This window comes from Cyrtonyx montezumae, unplaced genomic scaffold (assembly GCF_038088225.1).
Source record: "Cyrtonyx montezumae isolate F1298 unplaced genomic scaffold, pur_monq_1.0 scaffold_18, whole genome shotgun sequence".
NCBI classification, from domain to species: Eukaryota; Metazoa; Chordata; class Aves; order Galliformes; family Odontophoridae; genus Cyrtonyx; species Cyrtonyx montezumae.
In genome coordinates, this window is record NW_027071914.1 from 2,153,940 (window position 1) to 2,172,656 (window position 18,717).

The 18,717-nt window shown below is 45.8% G+C and overlaps 1 protein-coding gene across 1 annotated transcript; it reads left to right on the forward strand.

Moving 5' to 3' along the window:
- Positions 1-1,830: 1,830 nt before the first annotated feature.
- On the forward strand, positions 1,831-18,559 carry DELE1 (DAP3 binding cell death enhancer 1). The gene is made up of 11 exons (XM_065734460.1): positions 1,831-1,960; positions 2,056-2,152; positions 2,280-2,400; positions 2,754-2,891; positions 8,084-8,139; positions 9,637-9,730; positions 10,438-10,580; positions 11,363-11,521; positions 13,018-13,110; positions 16,512-16,668; positions 16,894-18,559. The coding sequence occupies exons 1-11, from the start codon at positions 1,842-1,844 to the stop codon at positions 17,148-17,150; spliced, it is 1,434 nt and encodes a 477-aa protein (XP_065590532.1). The 5' UTR covers positions 1,831-1,841; the 3' UTR covers positions 17,151-18,559.
- The last annotated feature ends 158 nt before the right edge of the window (positions 18,560-18,717 follow it).

An 18,717-nucleotide genomic window follows, 5' to 3' on the forward strand; every position in this document is an offset into this window, starting at 1 on the left:
TCTCCACTTGATACTCGCTCTGGACAGTCCCATCCCTCATTGCTCAGAGGCTCCCTCATCTCCTCTCCATTCAGCTATTTTCCTTTTCCAGAGTAGAAGCCATAAATGCGCAGCAATTGCACAACTGAAGTTGTTCCAACTCCTGTGGCATCCTCATGATATGAATCAAAACAGATTAGCTCCGCTATTGACTTGCCAGTTGCAGAAAAGACAGAGTATCACACACCAGGCAGCTGGGGACTTGAAAGAAAACTAGGATAACAGCAACAATAATTCTGTGATTAGCTGAGATCTTGGATAAACCCACAGCAACAAAGAAAGTGTACGTTTCTAGGAGCATTAATTACTGATACTACATTGATGAGAGAGAAAATTATGGCAAGATTACAGAATGGAGGTGCTTATATTTCTATTTTGCATCTAATTTTCATCTCCAAACAAACTTAGTAGGTTGGGAAATACATCTAGTAATATTATAGCAAGACAATCATAACATCCAGTGCTTTATACAGATACATTTACTAAAACAGATAGCTAAACAACTTTATAATTACAGTGTCAGGACAGATCTGGGGAGAAAATGATAAACAACATGCTCCATATGATACTATTAAAAAAAAAAAAAAAGAGTGAAGAAAGAAATATAGTGGCTGGATAAAGCTTTCAGGATGACAGCAGTGATTTCATATCCCCTTAAAAGCCACATTCAGAGCTGAACCTTGCAGCCGTCAATGCAGACAGCAGGAATAAAGCTGAACAAGAACCACAAGTTCATAACAAGAATTACCAGCAAAGGGAAAACCATATTCTCGAAAAAGAGACAAATTGCCAGAATGACTAAGAATTTATGTGCCTACAGAACTAAGAAACAGACAAGAAAGAGCACAGGAGCAGCAGCACTCATACTACTGAAGGAATCCACCAGGGTAAGGAGAATAGGAAGCACATCCATTTCTCACACCAGTGCCGCTGGTTGGGAACTCTGCCATCTCCTGCTGCAGCACAGCTGAACCAAACACAGCAGCACACAGAGCCCTGGATCCTCCATGAGCACCTCCATCACTGAACAAGGCTGCGGGCTGACAGAGGTGCTGTAAGCTCACTTAATGCATTATTTCACACATTTCCATTCACCGTTTCATTTATTCCATTTCCCACTTATGAATGTTCATAACTAATCAAATCACTGATTGCAGGATTGCTCAAGTTTCTGATCACACCTGACATGACCTTTTTCATAGAATCATTTTGAGTTGGAAGGGATCTTTAAAGGTCACCTCACTCCCCGCAGTGAACAGGGACACCTACAGCTCCATCAGGTGCTCAGAGCCCAGTCCAGTCTGACCTTGCAGGGACAGGGCATCCACTGCATCTCTGGGCACTCGGTGCCAGTGGCTCGCTACTCTTCTCATTGAAACTTCTTCCTTACATCCAATCCAAACCCCTCATCTTTCAGTTTGAAACCGTTTCCTCTTGCTACAGGGGATCCCCCTGTGCGTCCGTCCCCAGTCTCACATGGGGCCAACCCCTCACCCAGAGCCCGGGTCCTCCGCGCGGATCCCGCGTGGCGGTAAGGGGAGGGCGGGCGCTCCGCCTCCTCTCTATGGTACGCGCCGCTCTATCCCTCCCCGCCCCCGTCGCGGCCTCAGGCCGCCCGCAGCCCCATCCCGCTGTCCTCAGCCCGCTCCGCCCGCCAGGGCTCCTCTCGCTGCACAGCTGCCGCCCCAACCCCGCGGGACCCCCAAGAGTCCCCCCGTGTCCCGCCCTCTGTAAGGCCACGAGGAGCCGCTCTGCTCCGCGGCCGCCGAGCAACGCGCCCTCTCTATGGTCCCTCGGGCGGCATGTGGCGGCTGCTGCTGCTGGGCCGCGGCGGCCTCGCCCGCTGCTTGCCGCCTCCCGCCCGCCCCGCGGCCGCTGCCGCCGCCGCCTCCGACTCCGCCGACAGCCGCGGCTCCGCGCGGTGAGTGCGGCCCTCGGCCTTCCCTGCGGGCGGGCGGTGCGCCCTGCCCGTCCTTCGCGGCGTGAGGGCCGCCGTCACCGCCTTGTGTTTTGCAGGTGCGGCGGGGCCTGCGATGGCCGCGAGCGTGAGGGACGGCGGCAGCCGCTGCCCGGCCTGGTGCCGCGCTACTCCGTGCTGGATGCGGTCACCTGGGTGAGAGAGGCGGCTGTGGGAGGGGGACCCCGTGCCCTGCAGGGAGCTGAGCTGCGTGGAGCAGCTTCCCGGGCCCAGGCGTGCTGGGGGTTGGAAGCATCCTTGACTTGTGTTGTCTCTTCTTCAGGGGGCACTGGCCGCGCTCCTGCTGCAGCTGGTCAGGCAGATCTCGTGGCTGCGATCGCTGCCGGACGCCAGGAGGGAGCCCAAGCCTCCCTGGTTGCCCTCGCTGCCCGCGCAGCATACAGGTCAGCAGCGCTGGGTTGGGAGGACCCGGCTGTGGGCAGGGTTTCTGCCTCCCGGCAGCGCACATCTCTCCTGCTGTTGTCAGAAGTTGACAGGCAGCTTTCAAGTTCTCTGAAGGGATTGAGGGCTGGTATCTGCTCGGGGAATCTCGCTCTTTCTTACCTATTTGATGCAATTCCACATTACATTCTCCTTCCCATTATATTTGTCCTCCGATCTAGACATTACACCATGAGCTCTCCTGCTTGCCTTTGTTGCCATAGCAGAGAAGGCAGCTGGGTAGATAAGTTCTATTTTGCCTCCTAGAGCGGATGCAGCGTGGTTCATGGGAACTGACTCGTGCTCTGTGTTTCAGTGGTGCCTGATGCCTCAGCTGGCCTTCCCTGTGCCCAGCTGGGGCCCTGCTTCCTGCAGAAAGCAGAGGTTACAACAGAGACTTCATCTTCAGGCATCCCCTTGGGGTCAGGAGGGAGTCAGCTCTGGGCAGAAGAAGGTATGTGTAATGTGCTACAGGGCAGGATACAGGGCAGAAGGACTTCAGAGTTTTCCTAAGACAAAGCTAGGAGAGAAGCATATAGCCATTTCTTGAGATTTGGAGGAGGGAATGGATAGACAGAACTCTGGAATGATGAGTCAGGAGTCCAGAGACAGGAGGAAAACAGCTCCTGAAAGGGGGGAGGAGCCCATGGTATAATTGTGCAGCAGTCTTGACTTTCCCAGTGCTGGTGTGCCTTTGTGACTAGCATACAACATCCAGTTTCTGTTCTTTTCTCGTGGACAGACGTTTGCAATCAAGAGGGTTCAGGAGAATGCTGCAAAGTTCTGCAAAGAGATCTGAGCAACTTGCTGTACAGTGTGTGACACTAGGGGAATTAATTTCTTCCAGGAGCACGAAAATGAGCGTTTGTACTGCAGACAGGGTAGTGGAAGGGGCTATTAAAGGAATTCTTAATAAAATAGGTCTTAGAAAAACAGGAAAATATACTTCTGAAAAAATTGTCTTATCCAGAAAAACGTGTCCTAACGTCTAAAACATGAAGTCATATCAAGGAAGGTCAGATGAAGCCTAGAGAAGGGTTATTCGCTAGATGAATAAGTACTAATAGTAGCTTTAGGACAACATATGATCACAGTGTAGAAAAGAAACATTAAATAAACAGCTCACAGATGTTAGGTGATGTAACGGCTTGCAAGAAAGGTCAAGGGGGTTCCCCATTCGTTACTTGCTTCTGTGCTGATTTAAGCTACTGCCCATCACTGCTTATCAAAGCCATCTCCTGCCAGAGGTTACCATTCCCATCAGTTGGCAAATGGAGCATTTTGTTTCCATGTTCCTAATTAGCTCCAGGAAAACAGCCAGGTTAATTTACCTAAACTGCCAATTAGACTGTTTAACCCATCTGCTTTTGCCTGAAGCATATTAAGAAGCACTCAGATACACTGCCTTGCTGGCAGATGACTGGACATGGACCTCTGGGAGAGGTGGTGGGGAATAAGTGGAGACAGGTCTGTCTTCAGTTGGCACAGTTGGCAGCGAATGTGTGTCTATATCTAACAGTTTCCTACTGAGAGTCAATAGGGAGAGCTTTTAGGCAAACTGACAAATTGAACCGTGACAAGTCACTAAGGCCACATGCTCTTTGTTCAGATGTTCTCTGGAGGCTATGAAATCACTAAGTCTCTAATGATGGTATGTAATCCAGAGCTGAAATCTGCTGTATGACCAGACTGAACACTGACAAATTAAACAGTAGCCTTAGAAAAGTGGGGTTGTTTGTGCCATGGAACTGCAAAAAATGTAATTATAGGGTGATAGAAACTGTATTATAGAATAGAAATGTTAGGTACCTGGATGAGTGTACTATATCAAAGGTCTGGAAGGGCTTAGGAAGCCATTTCTGTCCAGCTTGCTCCATTACCTGAGTCTTAACAGAGAACAGAGTTAGAGTTTGTAAATCTATTTGAGTTCTCTGGAGAAGTCAACAGGCATGTGGAGCAAGATTATCCAGCTTTTAGCTTTCTGAAAATCTCTCAACCAGGACCTAAGCCAAAGCTATCTGGAGGAATAAAGCTGTTGTGAAGGAAGACAGAGGGACTGCTCTTTGGCTAGAAATTCCTTAAAGCATAAGAAATAGTTTTCATGATGGAAAGCCATTACTAGTGGATTCCCCTAAGTGCTTTACAGAAACCTGCTCTGCTTAGCAGAGTCAGCAGTGATTTGGAAAAAGGTGATGAGTGAGGTGACAGGAGAAGCAAATGTATTACAAAATTATTCAGGATAGTCAAACCTGAAAGTCACAGCAGAAGATTGCACAGGAACTAAGAGGGTAATCTCAAGGTAGGTTAAAGGAGTATGTGCAGGGAACTGTATCTGTAAATACACATACAGAGTGAAGAGTCTCAGATTAACGATTACTTTGCAGAGGGGGCATCTGCAGTCACGATGAATTTGGTTTTGAAACTCTGAAGTCCGTGCCAAATAGCAGTGAGGTAAATGAAACGTTATTTGTTGCAAAGAAAGGAGCTGAGGCCAAAACAGTATCATAGATCTTAAGTCTGTAATATTACATAGCCACACCCTGTGAACAACTGGGGAAGAGCGCTCTGTCTTAAAAAACAGTAACCAAAATGCAATAGAAAACGATGAGAGAGACAATGGTAAAGAGAGACTGACTCTTCTGCTTAAAAAGTAGCAGCAAAGGGTGGTGGGCAGCACAGGAATGTGCTACTCTGAAACAGCTCAGCACAGCTACTCTGTTTTCTTGAGCAGCAAAGATCTTTGTGTTGTATACCAAAGTCCCAGCTGCGCCGATGACCCATCCCAGTTTTTATATAATACAACAGGATAGAATCTATTACTTGAAACAAACAAACAAAAAAAAACTTTAAAAAGAAAACTTGAGGACATGTGTTGAAAAGTTGTTTTAAATGTAACTCCAGATATTACTGTCAGCAAGTTTTCACATGCGTGATCACATGCTATTTTTGCAGCCAGTTTTTGTCTCACTCAGAGCTTTTGTTTCAGAAAGTTAAAGGCACGTAGTGCAGGAGCAGGTGATTACAGCCATTCCCAGTGGTACAGCAGCTGAATGTTGCCTTGGGGAGTTGTTTTTTACCCCTGACAGGACTGTAAAATTTGTTATTTCAATTCTGAGATTACAGATATTTCCAAAGTGTGTTTTCGTTTCAAAGCACAATGAAACCAATTGGAAACACTCAAATTTTCCATGAGGCAGAAATCCTGGATTGTGGCCAGCTCTTGTTGTGAATTCATTCCTGTGAAGTGTTTGGATGTTTCGTTGTGAGCAATCTAGACTATCTGTGAGAAGGTTAATAATTCTGCATTTGGAGTTAGCTTCGAGTAACATTTGGTAAGTGCGGGATGAACAGTGGGGAAATACAAAGCATTTATTAGCTGTAAAACCTCACGGGAAAGAAAAAAAAAGAGTGCATAGTCATGTTACATCATAACACAGATTTAAAGGGGTAGAAATATTGTTGCACAGAAAATTCTAATCCCAATTTGCTGAAGCAGAACAAGATTCTGTGCTGCTTAGGGGTCCCTGTTTCTCCACATACGACTGGAGGAGCCTGAACAATGTGTTAGATTGTATGTCTGGTTTTGAGAGGGCTGCTGTGAGACAAGACAAATTCTAAGAGTAATGATCTCCATGAGGAGTTTTGATTTGTGGCTTGCCCAGCTTCAGATGAGACTTCCAAGAGAATTCATTAATCTAATCCATCAGGAGATAGGACTGAGTGTCAGGATTGGCTGGTCCCTGTGTTTCCTTCCAAATGATCTTCTGATCTCTGGCAGTGGTAACTCTAGTCTGGGAAGATTACTGGGATTAGATTGGAGGAGAGATTTCCAGTGGGAGAGGGGGCATGGGATGCTTCCACAGCCTGACAGTTTCCTGGAAGCATGAAAGAATTAATGTTTTTTAAACAAATAGTTCGGACAATTTTTTAATACAGACTATTTTTATTTTTCTCCCACAGGACTTACTGTTGTTTAAAAAAAAACCTACATCATGAGGGAGATACTGACAGGAGATAGAATAGTGAGGAAGATCAGATCATTTTATGTCTGATCTGAAAATAAATTGTAAAGCACAACTAATAAATTTGCAGAACGTATTACTTTTGTTGGAATGATAAAGTGAACTTGTGTTTGCCGTAGTGATCTCGCTTGTTGGGTGAGTGAGACTTGTTCAGATAAAGTGCATTCTAATACAGCCAGAGGGGAATTATTGTTCCTGGATAAATGAGGCTGCAGCTGGAAGGCAGGTCACAGCTTCGTGCCCTGTGAGATGGTGCAGGCACTGAAAGCGATCTTGCCTGTCCCACACTCACTTCTGCCCCTTTGCCAGCTCAGGTGTTTGCAGAGCCATATGGTGATGGCAGTCAAGGCACTGAGGCTCCAAAAGGTCTGACTTCACACTCATTTTAGTTCCTGGCTCTGCAGCCATGCATCTTGGAAGGGTGATGGGAAGATGTGGGGAGGACACAGCTATTTCTGCTAGCAGCACCAGCTTAAAGTGGTCCCGGCTTCACCACCTGGTGTTAGGTGCCCGGTGGGACCTAGCTGCTTATGGTGATTCAGGTTAAAAAATAATTGGCCTCAGTCAAACCTCGCTGTTCGTCCTTTTTGCTGGAGGTCACTGTACTCTTGGAGCAGCTGGCATAAATGCTTGTGTAATCACTGCCAGCACGGTGCTGTCGAGAGCGAGGTGCCTTAGCTTTTGTTGTACATGTTTTCATTAGATAATTTGGATTGAACTCAGACAGATAATGGCTTAACAGGTGGTTGTGCCACCATCTCTGAGAGGGCAGTGATGAGTAGGTGGGGTGATAACATGAGCCTGCAAACAGTACAGCCAGAGTAGCACGTCTGATCATCCCCTTACAGAAGCAGAACTGTAGACTGCAATAAAAATTACCCAGAAAAGGAACTAGGGTAGGCAAGCACCTAGACATAAGATCTCAGTCTGATGCTGTGGCCAGCAGGAAACAGGAGTATGAATCTGACACATAAAAACTAGGTGGTTATGAATTTGAATAAGGAGGCAATTTTATCCCTTCTGTGATACTGGTGAGAGTGTCCTTACTTCAACAACAGTGTTGAAATTTCAGGAATAGTGGCAAAAAAGTCATCAAATTAATCAACTCAGGCAGAAAAGTGCTTCAGTTGAACGACGTGAACAGCTCAGTCTGTTTAGAATCACAGAAAAGAATCAAGAGGGGTTGATTAGTTGTAACAGGACTTTGAAAAAGAGAATGGGCTTTTTAGTGAAGAGACAAAAGCTTAGGAGAGTGGGTGCCAGAGAGCAGAAAGCAGATGTATTTTAATTTGAAATGAAGCACAGATTTTTAGAGCCATGATTATGAGTTGCTGGAACAAACTTTCAGAAGAAGCAGGAGATTGTCTATCTTTTTGTTCTGGCAGGTCAAGATTTGGCCCTTTTTGGAGGAGCTGCATTAGGTAGCTGCAGATTCCAGGGCTGTATTCACATGGCACTTAGCTGCTTATGATACAAAGGTCAGAGTTCCTTCTGTTATCAATGTCCCTAACTGGGCACGTGTCAGTAGCCTAGGAAAGAATTGAAGAGCAGAGAAAGGTATCAGAAGGAAGAAGTGAATATACAACCTCACTTAACCCTGTTTTTTGTCCCTCTTTTAATGCAGGGGAGTTCCCAGTCCCTCAGTGCTCCAGCCTGAGGCCAGTTCCTCACAGTACAAAGGTAAGCTTTCATTTCCTCGTGAGCTCCGTCTGTGCCTGAGGCCCCTTCGCTACAGAAAGACGTCTCAGTGCAACCCCAAGCACAGTCTGAGCAATCCACTCACACACAAGACTGCTTTCTGCACTGCATAGCTGGAGGCCGGGACAATGAAAGATGTGAGATGCTGCCCTTCAGCCAGAGCAGAGTTCCAGGAGCCACAAGCTGACATCCCCATGCTTTAAAGTGTCTGTATAACAGCAGTGCTAGTAAAGAAACAGTGGAAGAAAATGTGCCCAAAAAAGCCACCAGCTGTCCAGTAGCACGAGTGTGGTATATTTGTGTTTTGATGCTATCTTTCACTAGGTGACTGTGTACTGTTGCTATTTTGGTTTTTACCAGACAAGTCCGTGACTGGAGAAGGTGGTGTCATCCTTCTCAGAGCTGCAAATCAAGACTGGGACTTGTCTGTTAGAGGGAGGAAGAGAGACTTTGGGCTTGAAGAAGCTATATAAGGTTGAGAGTCATAAGGTTATAAATCATGTTATTGTTTTTGTTGCAATTAAGCCTGTTAATTCCTTGCAGTCCAGAGCTCCCCATTTTAAAAGTCACTCCGCTTAGCAGTTACTCAAGGACACTCCGAACCGAATGAAAATATATTCAGGATTTAACAAAGTGAGATCCAGTCTGACATGGATGTGACCTCTGAGTGGAAGATTTTCACTTGGTCTACCCAGGGAAGTGAGAAGTGAGCTCCCCATCCACCTGCGGGGCTGTGTGCAGTGGGACAGGTCTCAGAGGCTCTCCAGAGAGATGATTCGGTCTGTGTCTTGTGCTCCTGTGAGCAGCTCAGAGTGCTGGGTGAGCTGTAAAAAGCAATTTGGTGGCAAGGGGCATTTTTGCAGTGTGACTCCCCGAGTGGGGAGGTATCTGAGCTTATGTGCAGTGTGTGCTGCTGCCACTCGATGGCACTACATTTGTACTCAGGCTTGGAAATGAAAGCTGCAGACCGGGCTAATCCTCCCACCTCCCAGAGCTCTGGTAAAGTTAAAAATACTGTTCATTATGGAGAAAGAAAATACATTGTTTCTGCTGTGCAGGGGCTTATTAGGAGACCGAAGTGTTCAGTAATCTGTCAGTGTGGGCTCAGCTTGAATTGTGTAAAGGATGTTACGGATATGTCAGTGCATGTTTGACAGAGAGAAATGCCACTTGTGCATTGATCTAGGAGGGCGATTGAGGGCTAGTCTTACTTTTGAGGAGGCGAAATATGTCTGCTATTTGTTACATTCTGATATGTTCTAATGAAGTCTGAGTGAGTACACCAGACTCCCTGCTTAGAGATGAACAGTGTCTGTGTAAAACAGGGAGATTTTTGTGTGGACATGTGACACCAGATTACATCACCCTCTTGATTACTACAGGACAGTACAAGTATCAGATTGCTCCGTTTCCAAGAAGTATCTCTTTTACAGTTTGTATGTTTTTGCTGTCTTATAACTTTCTTCTTTGACTCTGCAGGAAAACCCAGCTCAGCGAGAGCATTTGGAGGAGGCTGCTTTTCAGTTGCAGCAGATTTTCCGGGTTGATATTTCCATTGCATTCAATATCCTTGGTAATGTGGGCTTGGGTTTGTTTTGTCCTTAAACCACACGTTCCTCTTTTTGGAGGACCTCCAAATAGTTGCAGGCCTTATGTGAATACAGAGATGGCATATACCCAAACTGAAGCCTTCTTTTAGCAATTTCAACTATACTTTGAGAGATTTATTGCCTTTTGTCTCATCCTGCCACCTGATTTATATCAGCATTTTTAAATCCAGGCTTGGTTGAAATCTGCACTGTTGTCCTGACATCTGTGGTTGAAAATTAAGTCATCTCTGTCCTTTTTGCAGTATGAGCTGTCCTATCTTCACAGCTCTTTTTTTCATTGTCTGAGATCTCAGTCTTCCTGGCAAGCTGAAAAAGCAATTGCAGAACTGCAACTCTAAGAAGAGCTGAAGGAAGATGTAGTGATCTAAGAAAAAACTCCCTGCCCTACATACACCACTAGTTGCAGCACTAGAAAAGTAAACTGCTTCTCCATTAGCCATATGTTGTGCTAGTACGTGGTCCTTCTTTGCAATGAGATCAGAATAGTTCCTAAAATAGTGTTTCTGTTTTCCCTATGGAAACTTTGATTATGTGGAAGGGATGGGGGCTGGTGAGCCAGCTAGGAATGGGCCAGACCACTTGGCATGGGGGGCAAGGATGGTCAGTAGCTCTGGGCATCTGTGACTGCATTCTGCTCTTTTCCTCTGTTTTCACTCTGTTTTCTTCTCAGGGATTGAAAGCATGAGAGCAGGCCATTACCATATAGGCTACACCTGCTTCAAACTGGCAGCAGATCGAGGCTACAGCAAAGCCCAGTTCAATGTGGGTCTGTGTTATGAGCATGGCAGAGGCACAGAAAAAGACTTGGAAAAGGTATCCACAGCTTGCACGGTCATGTGTGTGTGTGGCATGCACCAGGGAAGCAGTCTTCATTGGGTGCTCAGGCACATTTCTCCCTTTGGATGGGTGTGACAGTCTCTGAAGTCTGACTGGAAAATGCTGGAAATGATATAAGCTGTGGGTTTGCACTGCTGGCTTCAGTATCATAAATCCCTTCAGAGGTGTGCTCCTGAAATCCCCTTTCTCATAGCTGCTGAGGTCTTGTTGCAGGTACACAGGCTGTGCCACTAGCAGCTGGAAGAGTACCCAGGAGAAACCTGTCATGTTGCTGTATTTAAAACACCACTGCACATCCAAGCATTTCTTTACATTGTGAGCCATCCTGTTTGGCTACCTTAACTACAGCCTGCCACCTAGTGTGTGCGGCCATAGTCAGCACTCTTCTGTAGCCAAAAAGATCTGCAGAGGCTGCTTGTTTGGAGTAATTGTGCAGATCCCCACTGGCATGAAATAAGCTTTGGTATCATTGGCCCAGTGCCATGCCCTTCAAAACTCGGAATTTTGACTAGAGAAGGCAGAGGTGGTTAGAGGGCTCTTGTACAGTGGTAGTCCACTGTCTCACTTGAATGATCTCGTGTTCTTCAGCAGGAAAGTGTGGGAGGGTTGCCAGGCTGCAACCTGAGGCTCCCAGGGCTGCGTATGCAGCTTATGATAGCTCTGGACAGAAGGGTTATGCTTGTCCTGGCCAGAGGGGAGTAGTGTCGTTTGAGGGTGTGTTTTGCCTGACTGACATGAGCATGTTTTTCTTTTTCCAGGCAGCTTTTTATTACTACTGTGCAGCCAGCAGCTGTCACCCCATGGCACAGTACCGCTATGCTAGATGCCTCTTATGCCACAGTCCTGAAAGTGAATGGCACAGGCTTCAGAAGGCAGTGACTTTCCTGGAACAAGCAGCAGTGGCCGGGCTTACAGAGGTTAGTGTCCCCCACTTGGAAGTGTTCATAAAAGCTGAACATTTTCATAGGAAAGAGAGCAATATCTTTAGGACCAGAAGCAAAATTCTTCCTATGTACTCTTACCACTGCCAGTGTCAGTAGTGTGCAATTTCCAGGCCCCATCATGTGCCTGAGGTACATACTTGCCTCTTAGCTTTCTGGTTGAAGAGAGGATGCAGCCATAACTGATGCCAACTATATAAGACTTTCTTACTTTACAAAAGAGGAGTGAGTTTGAGGCGCCAGTTCTTAGAAAGCTGTCAAGTTGTCCCTTCTCCAGTGCCAAGTGGCAGCCTTTTATGTTCCATGCCTGGAGAATGTGCAGTGAGAATGCATCAGTTGTCAGTGAAGAGAAGCTGCTGCATCCAAAAGATAGGGGTCTTCATCAGAGCAGATTTCAGGTTCCTAGAATGGAGAGTGTATTCTCAGTTAACACAGGTCTCCACTACATCTATATTTGGGTCAAACATCATGTTTTGGCATATTTTGGGGGGTCACTAAAAGCCATTTACACCTTGAGTATTAAGAGCAGTTCAAACTCTGGTAGGATAATCTCACCAGATCTCTCTTACCTGCAGCCATAGCGGAGGTATCTTTCCAAAATACCTTTTGTTCCTTAAGTGCAAGGCTCCCAGTTTTGCCCTACTTAGACTAGTCAGTCATCCTGCTCTACAGGCATGAGTCTGACTGAAAAACTTTAGGATTTGTGTGACACAGGTGCCTGCTTTTGAATTACCTGAGCTCTGAAGCTGGAGCCAAGCATGCATGTAACTGTTCCCTCCAGTACCTAGATTAGACCTGCAGCTTAGGAAAACTGACCTACAGTTGAAAAATTGTATTTCACTTCCTCCCAATTGCAAGAGTACAGGTTGCTTTGGTGAAGGAACTTCCGTGAGATGCCTCGAGTAGGAACAGATCCTCACACAGAATCTCTGACTTCTTGAGATGATTCATCCGCATAGATCTGTGTACCCTGTCCTCCTTTCCCACTCTTCAGGGGATACATTTAGGCATGTGGCATCTTGTGTTACGAATGCGAGCCATTCTGGCAGTGACTGTGTCTCATGTAGCGCTCTGTTCCAGGAATTACATCTGCTATGTCTAACGGACAGCTCACGAGTAGGAGCCACTCTCTGGCTCTGACTTCCACTGCGCAGTTTGAAACAAGATTCTGGGTCTCATAGTGCTGGTATGGCGGTGTTACTGTGCGTGTAGTGGAGTTGTGTAGATCATATGGGATTTTTCATGTTTATAACTTCAGACTGAGTTTCTTAGGACTGCCCTCATTCTCCTAGAAGGCTCTGCTGCAGTCATGGTACTGTGCATGTGAGTCTCGCAGGTGTCCCTGGTGAGTTGGCAGAGATTGTGCTCTGCTCCAGCAGGAGAGCTTTTGCTGGCAATTGGACAAGTTGCAAAAACAGGAGTAATTAAGGTGGAAAATCCTGGCTGATTTGTATCATGTGGTTTTGCTGCAGGCCCAGGCTTATCTTGGAGTGTTCTACATGAGGGGGCTACAACCTAAGGAAAAGAAAGGTCTCAAGTACCTGTTGCTGGCAGCAAGGAATGGCGTAAGTAATCCCTTTGTAAGCTGTGGTTGTTCTGACTTTGGGATCTTTGCAAGTTACAGGTGGAAGATTTCAGGGCTTCTTGGAGGTGGGAGTAACTGCCAGGACTTCACTGTGCTGTCTGAAAGGTCCGAGTGGAGCACACCTTGGGGAGGAAGCAGGCCCTGGGACACAGATCTTACAAAACACAAACATAGAAAATGCCATACTAGGTTGGAGCAGTTCTTGCAGGACCAGTGCTAATGCTGTTTCCGACAAATACTCCCTCAGCATAGTTTTAAAGCTTTTCTGTTACATAACCTCTATATCCTTCCAGTCAGAATCTTTCACCACTGTATCATTGGGAGAACTATACTGTGTCTATCTTGAATCTTTTCTTCAAAAGAAGCCCATTATTTCTTGATTCCTACAGGGAGGATGAAGAAACTATTTCTATTTCTTTGCAGGGACCTTTTATGCACTTAAATACTTAAATCCCTATTCAGCCTTCTCGTGTTGTTTCAGTTTGTCCTCACACATCATGTTATCTAAATGTTCTTGCTCTCTGTTGAATTTTTTCCAGGTGACCCGTGCTTTTTTGTGGGGTTTTTTTTGTTTTTTTTTTTAAGGACAATGCCTGACACATTACTTCTCCTGAGGCCTTACCCATGCTTAGAGAAGTATAACATCTCATGTCTTGCAGCCTGGTTTCTGCTTTCTTTACAGCACTGTAACATTGTTCACTCATTCTCAGATTGCACTGTATTGTAAGGAGCTAGTTTTTTTCTGAAGAACTCTTTCATTTTAACTTGGGTTCCTACAACTTCTTTGTAATTGAGTATAATGAATAACTTCCTTCTTCTGGCAAGCACTTCTGATTCTGTCAGCCTTCAGTATGTCCTCTGTGAGTCATCTCTTCTGCAGGCTGCCGAGCCCTAGTTTATTTTGTCTCTCCATGTAGTTAAACTGTAACATTTGTTTTACCAGTCTTCTCTTGTATTTTTCTAATTTTCTCCCATTTTAAAATGCTTGGCCTAAAACTGGACTCAGGATGGAGGCCTGCCAGGGATATGGCATAACAAGATCCCCTGCTGAGTTCTGTATTCCTTTCTAATAGTTGCTGATGCTTTTTTTCCTTTTGCTTGCCAGTGATTGGTGATTTGATGGTTTCAGGTAGAGATCACGGTGATTCCCAAATTCATGTCTGTATGCATTCCTTTGCATTTGTCAGCAGTTTCATTTGTGATTGCATTGCCCTCTCATAGTGTTGTGAGGTCTTCATTAATTCATTCTTTACAGTAAATTTGATCACCTCTGAATGACATTACATCTCTTGCAAACTTTGACTTCACTTTTTACCCACTTTTAAGGATGCAGACATTAGACCAGAGGTGAGACTAGACCAGGCTAGCCCCAAATGCTCAGGTATCGTGTTCTTTATGGTTTATATATTGTTTAATTCCAACTCTGCTAGAGATCTCTTGTAAGCTTCATAGATGAGTTCTTCCTTCTAGCCTGATGCCAGATGCATATGCTGCACAATATATCAATGAATCATCTCATTAAATACTTGATTGTCCTTTACTGAATGCACAGTAAACCCCTGAAAGCAGAAAATGCAAGGTAACTGCTGGTCCCAGCAGTACTCCTTAGTGGGTCTATATTCTGCTTGTTTAGGTCACAGCCAAGACAGTTACCAGAAGCCAGTCCCATTTCCCCAGCTCCACTTCCCAGTGGATACTGGCCACAGACACATCACAGCCTTGTCTTTGGTGATAGGCATATGTGCAGGATCCCTGGGATGTAACCCCATGTGTTCAGCTGGAAAAAAATCCTCCATGAGTATGTTCAGTGAACCTTGGCACCCTGGAGTGTTTCAGCTCAGTAGAACTTATGCTTAGTTGGCTAAAAGATCCTTGGTTATGAGTGAGGTAGAAATGGCACTGTTGAGCTACAACTTAAGAAGGAGAAAACAAACACAAAAATTGAGGGAGTTGATATTTTTCAGGTTTTTGCTGTGCTAAAGTCACAGGGGTAGCTCTGACAAGTATTCTTCCAAACACAGCAACACTTCAGAGAACTGAGTTTTACTTTGGTTACCAAAGTAACCATTTTATCTATTTTATTCTCCCTTATTTTATGGAAGAAGCGCAGAATATAAGAAACGTGTTAAAGAGTGTTCTTAAAGAGTCAGAACTTCAGAGTTCGAAGTATATTACAATCACACATGCTAATTTGAGGATCTCCTCTCCTGGTGGTGGTCTTTGAGGTGTTCATCGTGTAAGAAACACTAGTGGCATATTTCAGACTTGTCTTACCCTGTCATATCTGAGCAATCAAACCTTCAACGTGCTTACCTCATCTCTAAAGAAGTTTACTGCTGTCATAAACTGAGACTTGAAACATTTTGCAGGGCGCCCACTCATTGAGTTCTTTGCTTTCCTTCACCAGCTAGATCCCAGACAGCAACACTAGCAATATGTTCCTTTCTCATGGCTTTATTAAAACTTGCAAACTTGCCACTTACTTTTTTTTTCTCCAAAGCCTTATTTAGATCACTTTTCTGGCAGTTACACTGTTCAAGCAGCATTGCTGGGTTTTTCACTGAAAAAGGGCTTCATGACCATTATCCTAGTGTATTTTTTTCAGTGTCTTCAGGACTGCCATCTCTTCTATTTTGCTCTCTGTTGAGACCATTTTCCTAGCACTCAGTCGATGGATCAGACTGCACTGCTGACATGCAAACATATCTTGGGTTTCAGTTTGGATTTGCTGACCCATCTGCAGTTTCTAGTTCATTCTCAGCAGCTGTGTGAGTCTGAGTAGCTCATACTTTTTCTGTAACGTTTAGTTGCTTGACTTCCTTTCTGCTGCCTGAGATTTCTTCTGGAATATAATTAGGTGGAGCTGAGCACGCTAGTGGTGCACTGCTGCGTTGCAGCCTGATGGACTGCAGGGTTGCCAAGGGGAATCTTCCAGCCGTGGTAACAAGACCTCTGGCATTTGTTATGTTTTTACAAGACATCAGTGTGAACTGTAGTAGGATATTCCATGGGGTGTGTTCACAGTTTGGGTGTGATCAGGATATAGGAGCAGTGAGGCCTCTGAGCTCTGACCCCCAAGGCAGTCTGGATGCTCTGGGGAGACAGCTGCTCTTTTATTCCTGTGACACAGACCTGGAGAGCAAAGGGCAATCAATGACTTTAATTAGAAAGGGATAGGGAGGGGTGGAGTCAGAGATTTTTGGTAAGAATTTCTGCTTGACAATGTGCTTGACAAAGGAAGGACAGAATTACTGAAGATGCAGTCTGAGGGACCGAAGATAGAGGAATAAACTTCAAAGAGGGTGTAAGGACTGTCTGTTGTGTGCTGTCGTCACTTCTTCACCGTGTGGGGCTGATTTCTGTGCTGCTTCCTTTGGCTAGGATGCCCAAAGCAGATACCACGTGGGTGTTTGCTATGAGAAGGGCCTTGGGGTGCAACAGAACCTGGCAGAAGCAATGAGGCACTATCGACTGTCAGCTGCTGTGGGGAACAGGAATGCTCAGGAGAGGCTGCGAGTGATAGAAGAGGAGATGGAAGGTACCATGGGCCGTGGGTGAAGAGGGTTTGTGGGACTGCATCGTGGCATGGGCCTGTATTCCCAGAGGAAGGGTGGCACGGGACCGTGGCAAAAAGGAGTTAAGGCAAGGGAATGCTTTTCTTTCTCAGTTGTTTTCACTTCTTAGCGTCTATTTCCAGTCAAGTGGAAAAGCTGTTCCCGTAGTCTGATACATCATTAAGATCTCGTTTTAAATATACTTTCAGATGTGCAAAGAAAGCACCCGTTCCCTTTCGGAATGAGAACCTCTTCCTCCAGCCCCTGTTTCTGGGCCAGTGAGCACATGCCTGCTGGTCTCCATACCTTTCAGCCAAGACAAGCTGCCCTCACCCTGCCCCACTCTTGGAGTGCAGACAGACTCCACATGATGACGCTCAGTGGCACAGAGTGGAGCCATGCCCTGGGAAACAGGACAAGTCCACTGGAGCTGCAGGGGTTGGAGCCCCATCACTGTGGTTACTAGAGCTGGTAAGTGGAACAGGCAGGCAGGAGGGAAGGTCTGCCTTCTTACTTTGTGTGGGACTGGGAGCAAGAGAGTAAATTCTGATGACTAGGGCCCAGGTTTCTGTGGGATACGATTGATGAATCCACCTGTGCTGGTGGAAGTAATGCTGTCTTCAGCCATCTTTTGCCTTTGTCGGTGCCCTTCAGTCCCCAGTTATTATTCCTAAAGCTGTGGCAGTGAGTTGCTCCCGTGGGGGCACCCTTTGAGTCACGGTGAGCAAGGTTTGCTTCAAAATTTATATTGTAGGTGTGTGCTAAGCACGTCAGCTCATTTCTACCACAGTGGCTAAGGGATGCTCCCAGCAGGCAGTAGCCAATGTCAGGCAGGCAGAGGCAAGCAGCTGGTATGGTAATTTCTTCCACTGGGGCAGCTGAATCTGGAGAAAGGCATTTGTCCACGCAAGTTTAAGCTCATTCAAGGACATCTGTACTAACTGTCCAGCTTCCTGTAGCTATCTGTGTTACTCTGGTGCTTTGTGTAGATCAGGCTCTGAAAACAAAGGCAATGGCCCTGTCCTGAACTTGCTGTAGTCTCCATTCATCAAGGGAGGGGCACAGCATCAGCTCAGTACATCTGATAGCTCAGATTGTTCTTCTAGTCTGGTTTTTCTGCCCAGACCAAACTTTCTTAGACCATTTCCTTTATCAAGCAGGATACAATTAGCAGGAAATTCCTCGGGTGTATTTCCTGTTCTGTGATAATCCACATCATGCTTACGCAGAGATGAGGATAGGATGGGAGTGAGGGATGGGGGGAATCTGAAAGCAATTTACAGAATCAGGAATTTGAACCAAGAGGAATTCGTCTCCTTTTTAACCTGCTTGTTGCAATGTATTTTTGTGTAAAGATTATCCTTTGGCAGGCACATCAAAACAATGTACCAGAGGAAGATGTGAGGCTGTGCCATGTGCCATGTGTTTGTCCTCTATGCATCCCCGAGATGCAGAGGAATCCTGTTGGGCTGCAGCTCCTCTCTGTCACTGATATGCCGCCCTCGTAGTTTGCACAGCTGCATCTCAGTTAGAATTTGGCTCACTGTCATTGTTTTGGTGCAAGAGCCTGTTTTGTTTGTGAAACAAAACAGCAAGACGTTTGAATCAGCAGTGTGGCAGTATGAGCATGCTAGGGTAAACTCATCAGTGTAATTTATTGACAGAGATGGGGTCGTCTGTGAAGCACTTTGGAGATTCCAACTACAACATAGGGTATCTAGGGTATTAAGAAGGCCACCTGGGGAAATCTTAACGTGTTGCTCTTGCTATTTGGTCCCCAGGGGTGACAGGAAAAAAGAAAAAAGCTTTCATCAACTTTCCTTTAAAACTGTATGTCTGACTGTGCTGCTGTGGCTTGTGTATGTGCATGCTAAAAGGAGGGCACAGTGACCTCCAGATGCATGGAAGAGGAATGCGAGTAGGATGCTTTTGAGATGTTTCAACTCGTATTTGTTGGGTGGTGCTGCCCATTCTTATTCAACATAGAAGTAAAGATGAAGGCTAAAAATACCCCCCAAAGACACCTGATGCAG

What these genes read in the sequence shown, in the direction of transcription:
- DELE1 (XM_065734460.1), top strand. Translation starts at nt 1,842, where the DNA reads ATGTGGCGGCTGCTGCTGCTGGGCCGCGGCGGCCTCGCCCGCTGCTTG. An exon ending in CAGTGGCCGGGCTTACAGAG is followed by an intron (nt 11,522 to 13,017) that starts GTTAGTGTCCCC and finishes GTTTTGCTGCAG; the next exon opens with GCCCAGGCTTATCTTGGAGT. An exon ending in TGCTGGCAGCAAGGAATGGC is followed by an intron (nt 13,111 to 16,511) that starts GTAAGTAATCCC and finishes TCCTTTGGCTAG; the next exon opens with GATGCCCAAAGCAGATACCA.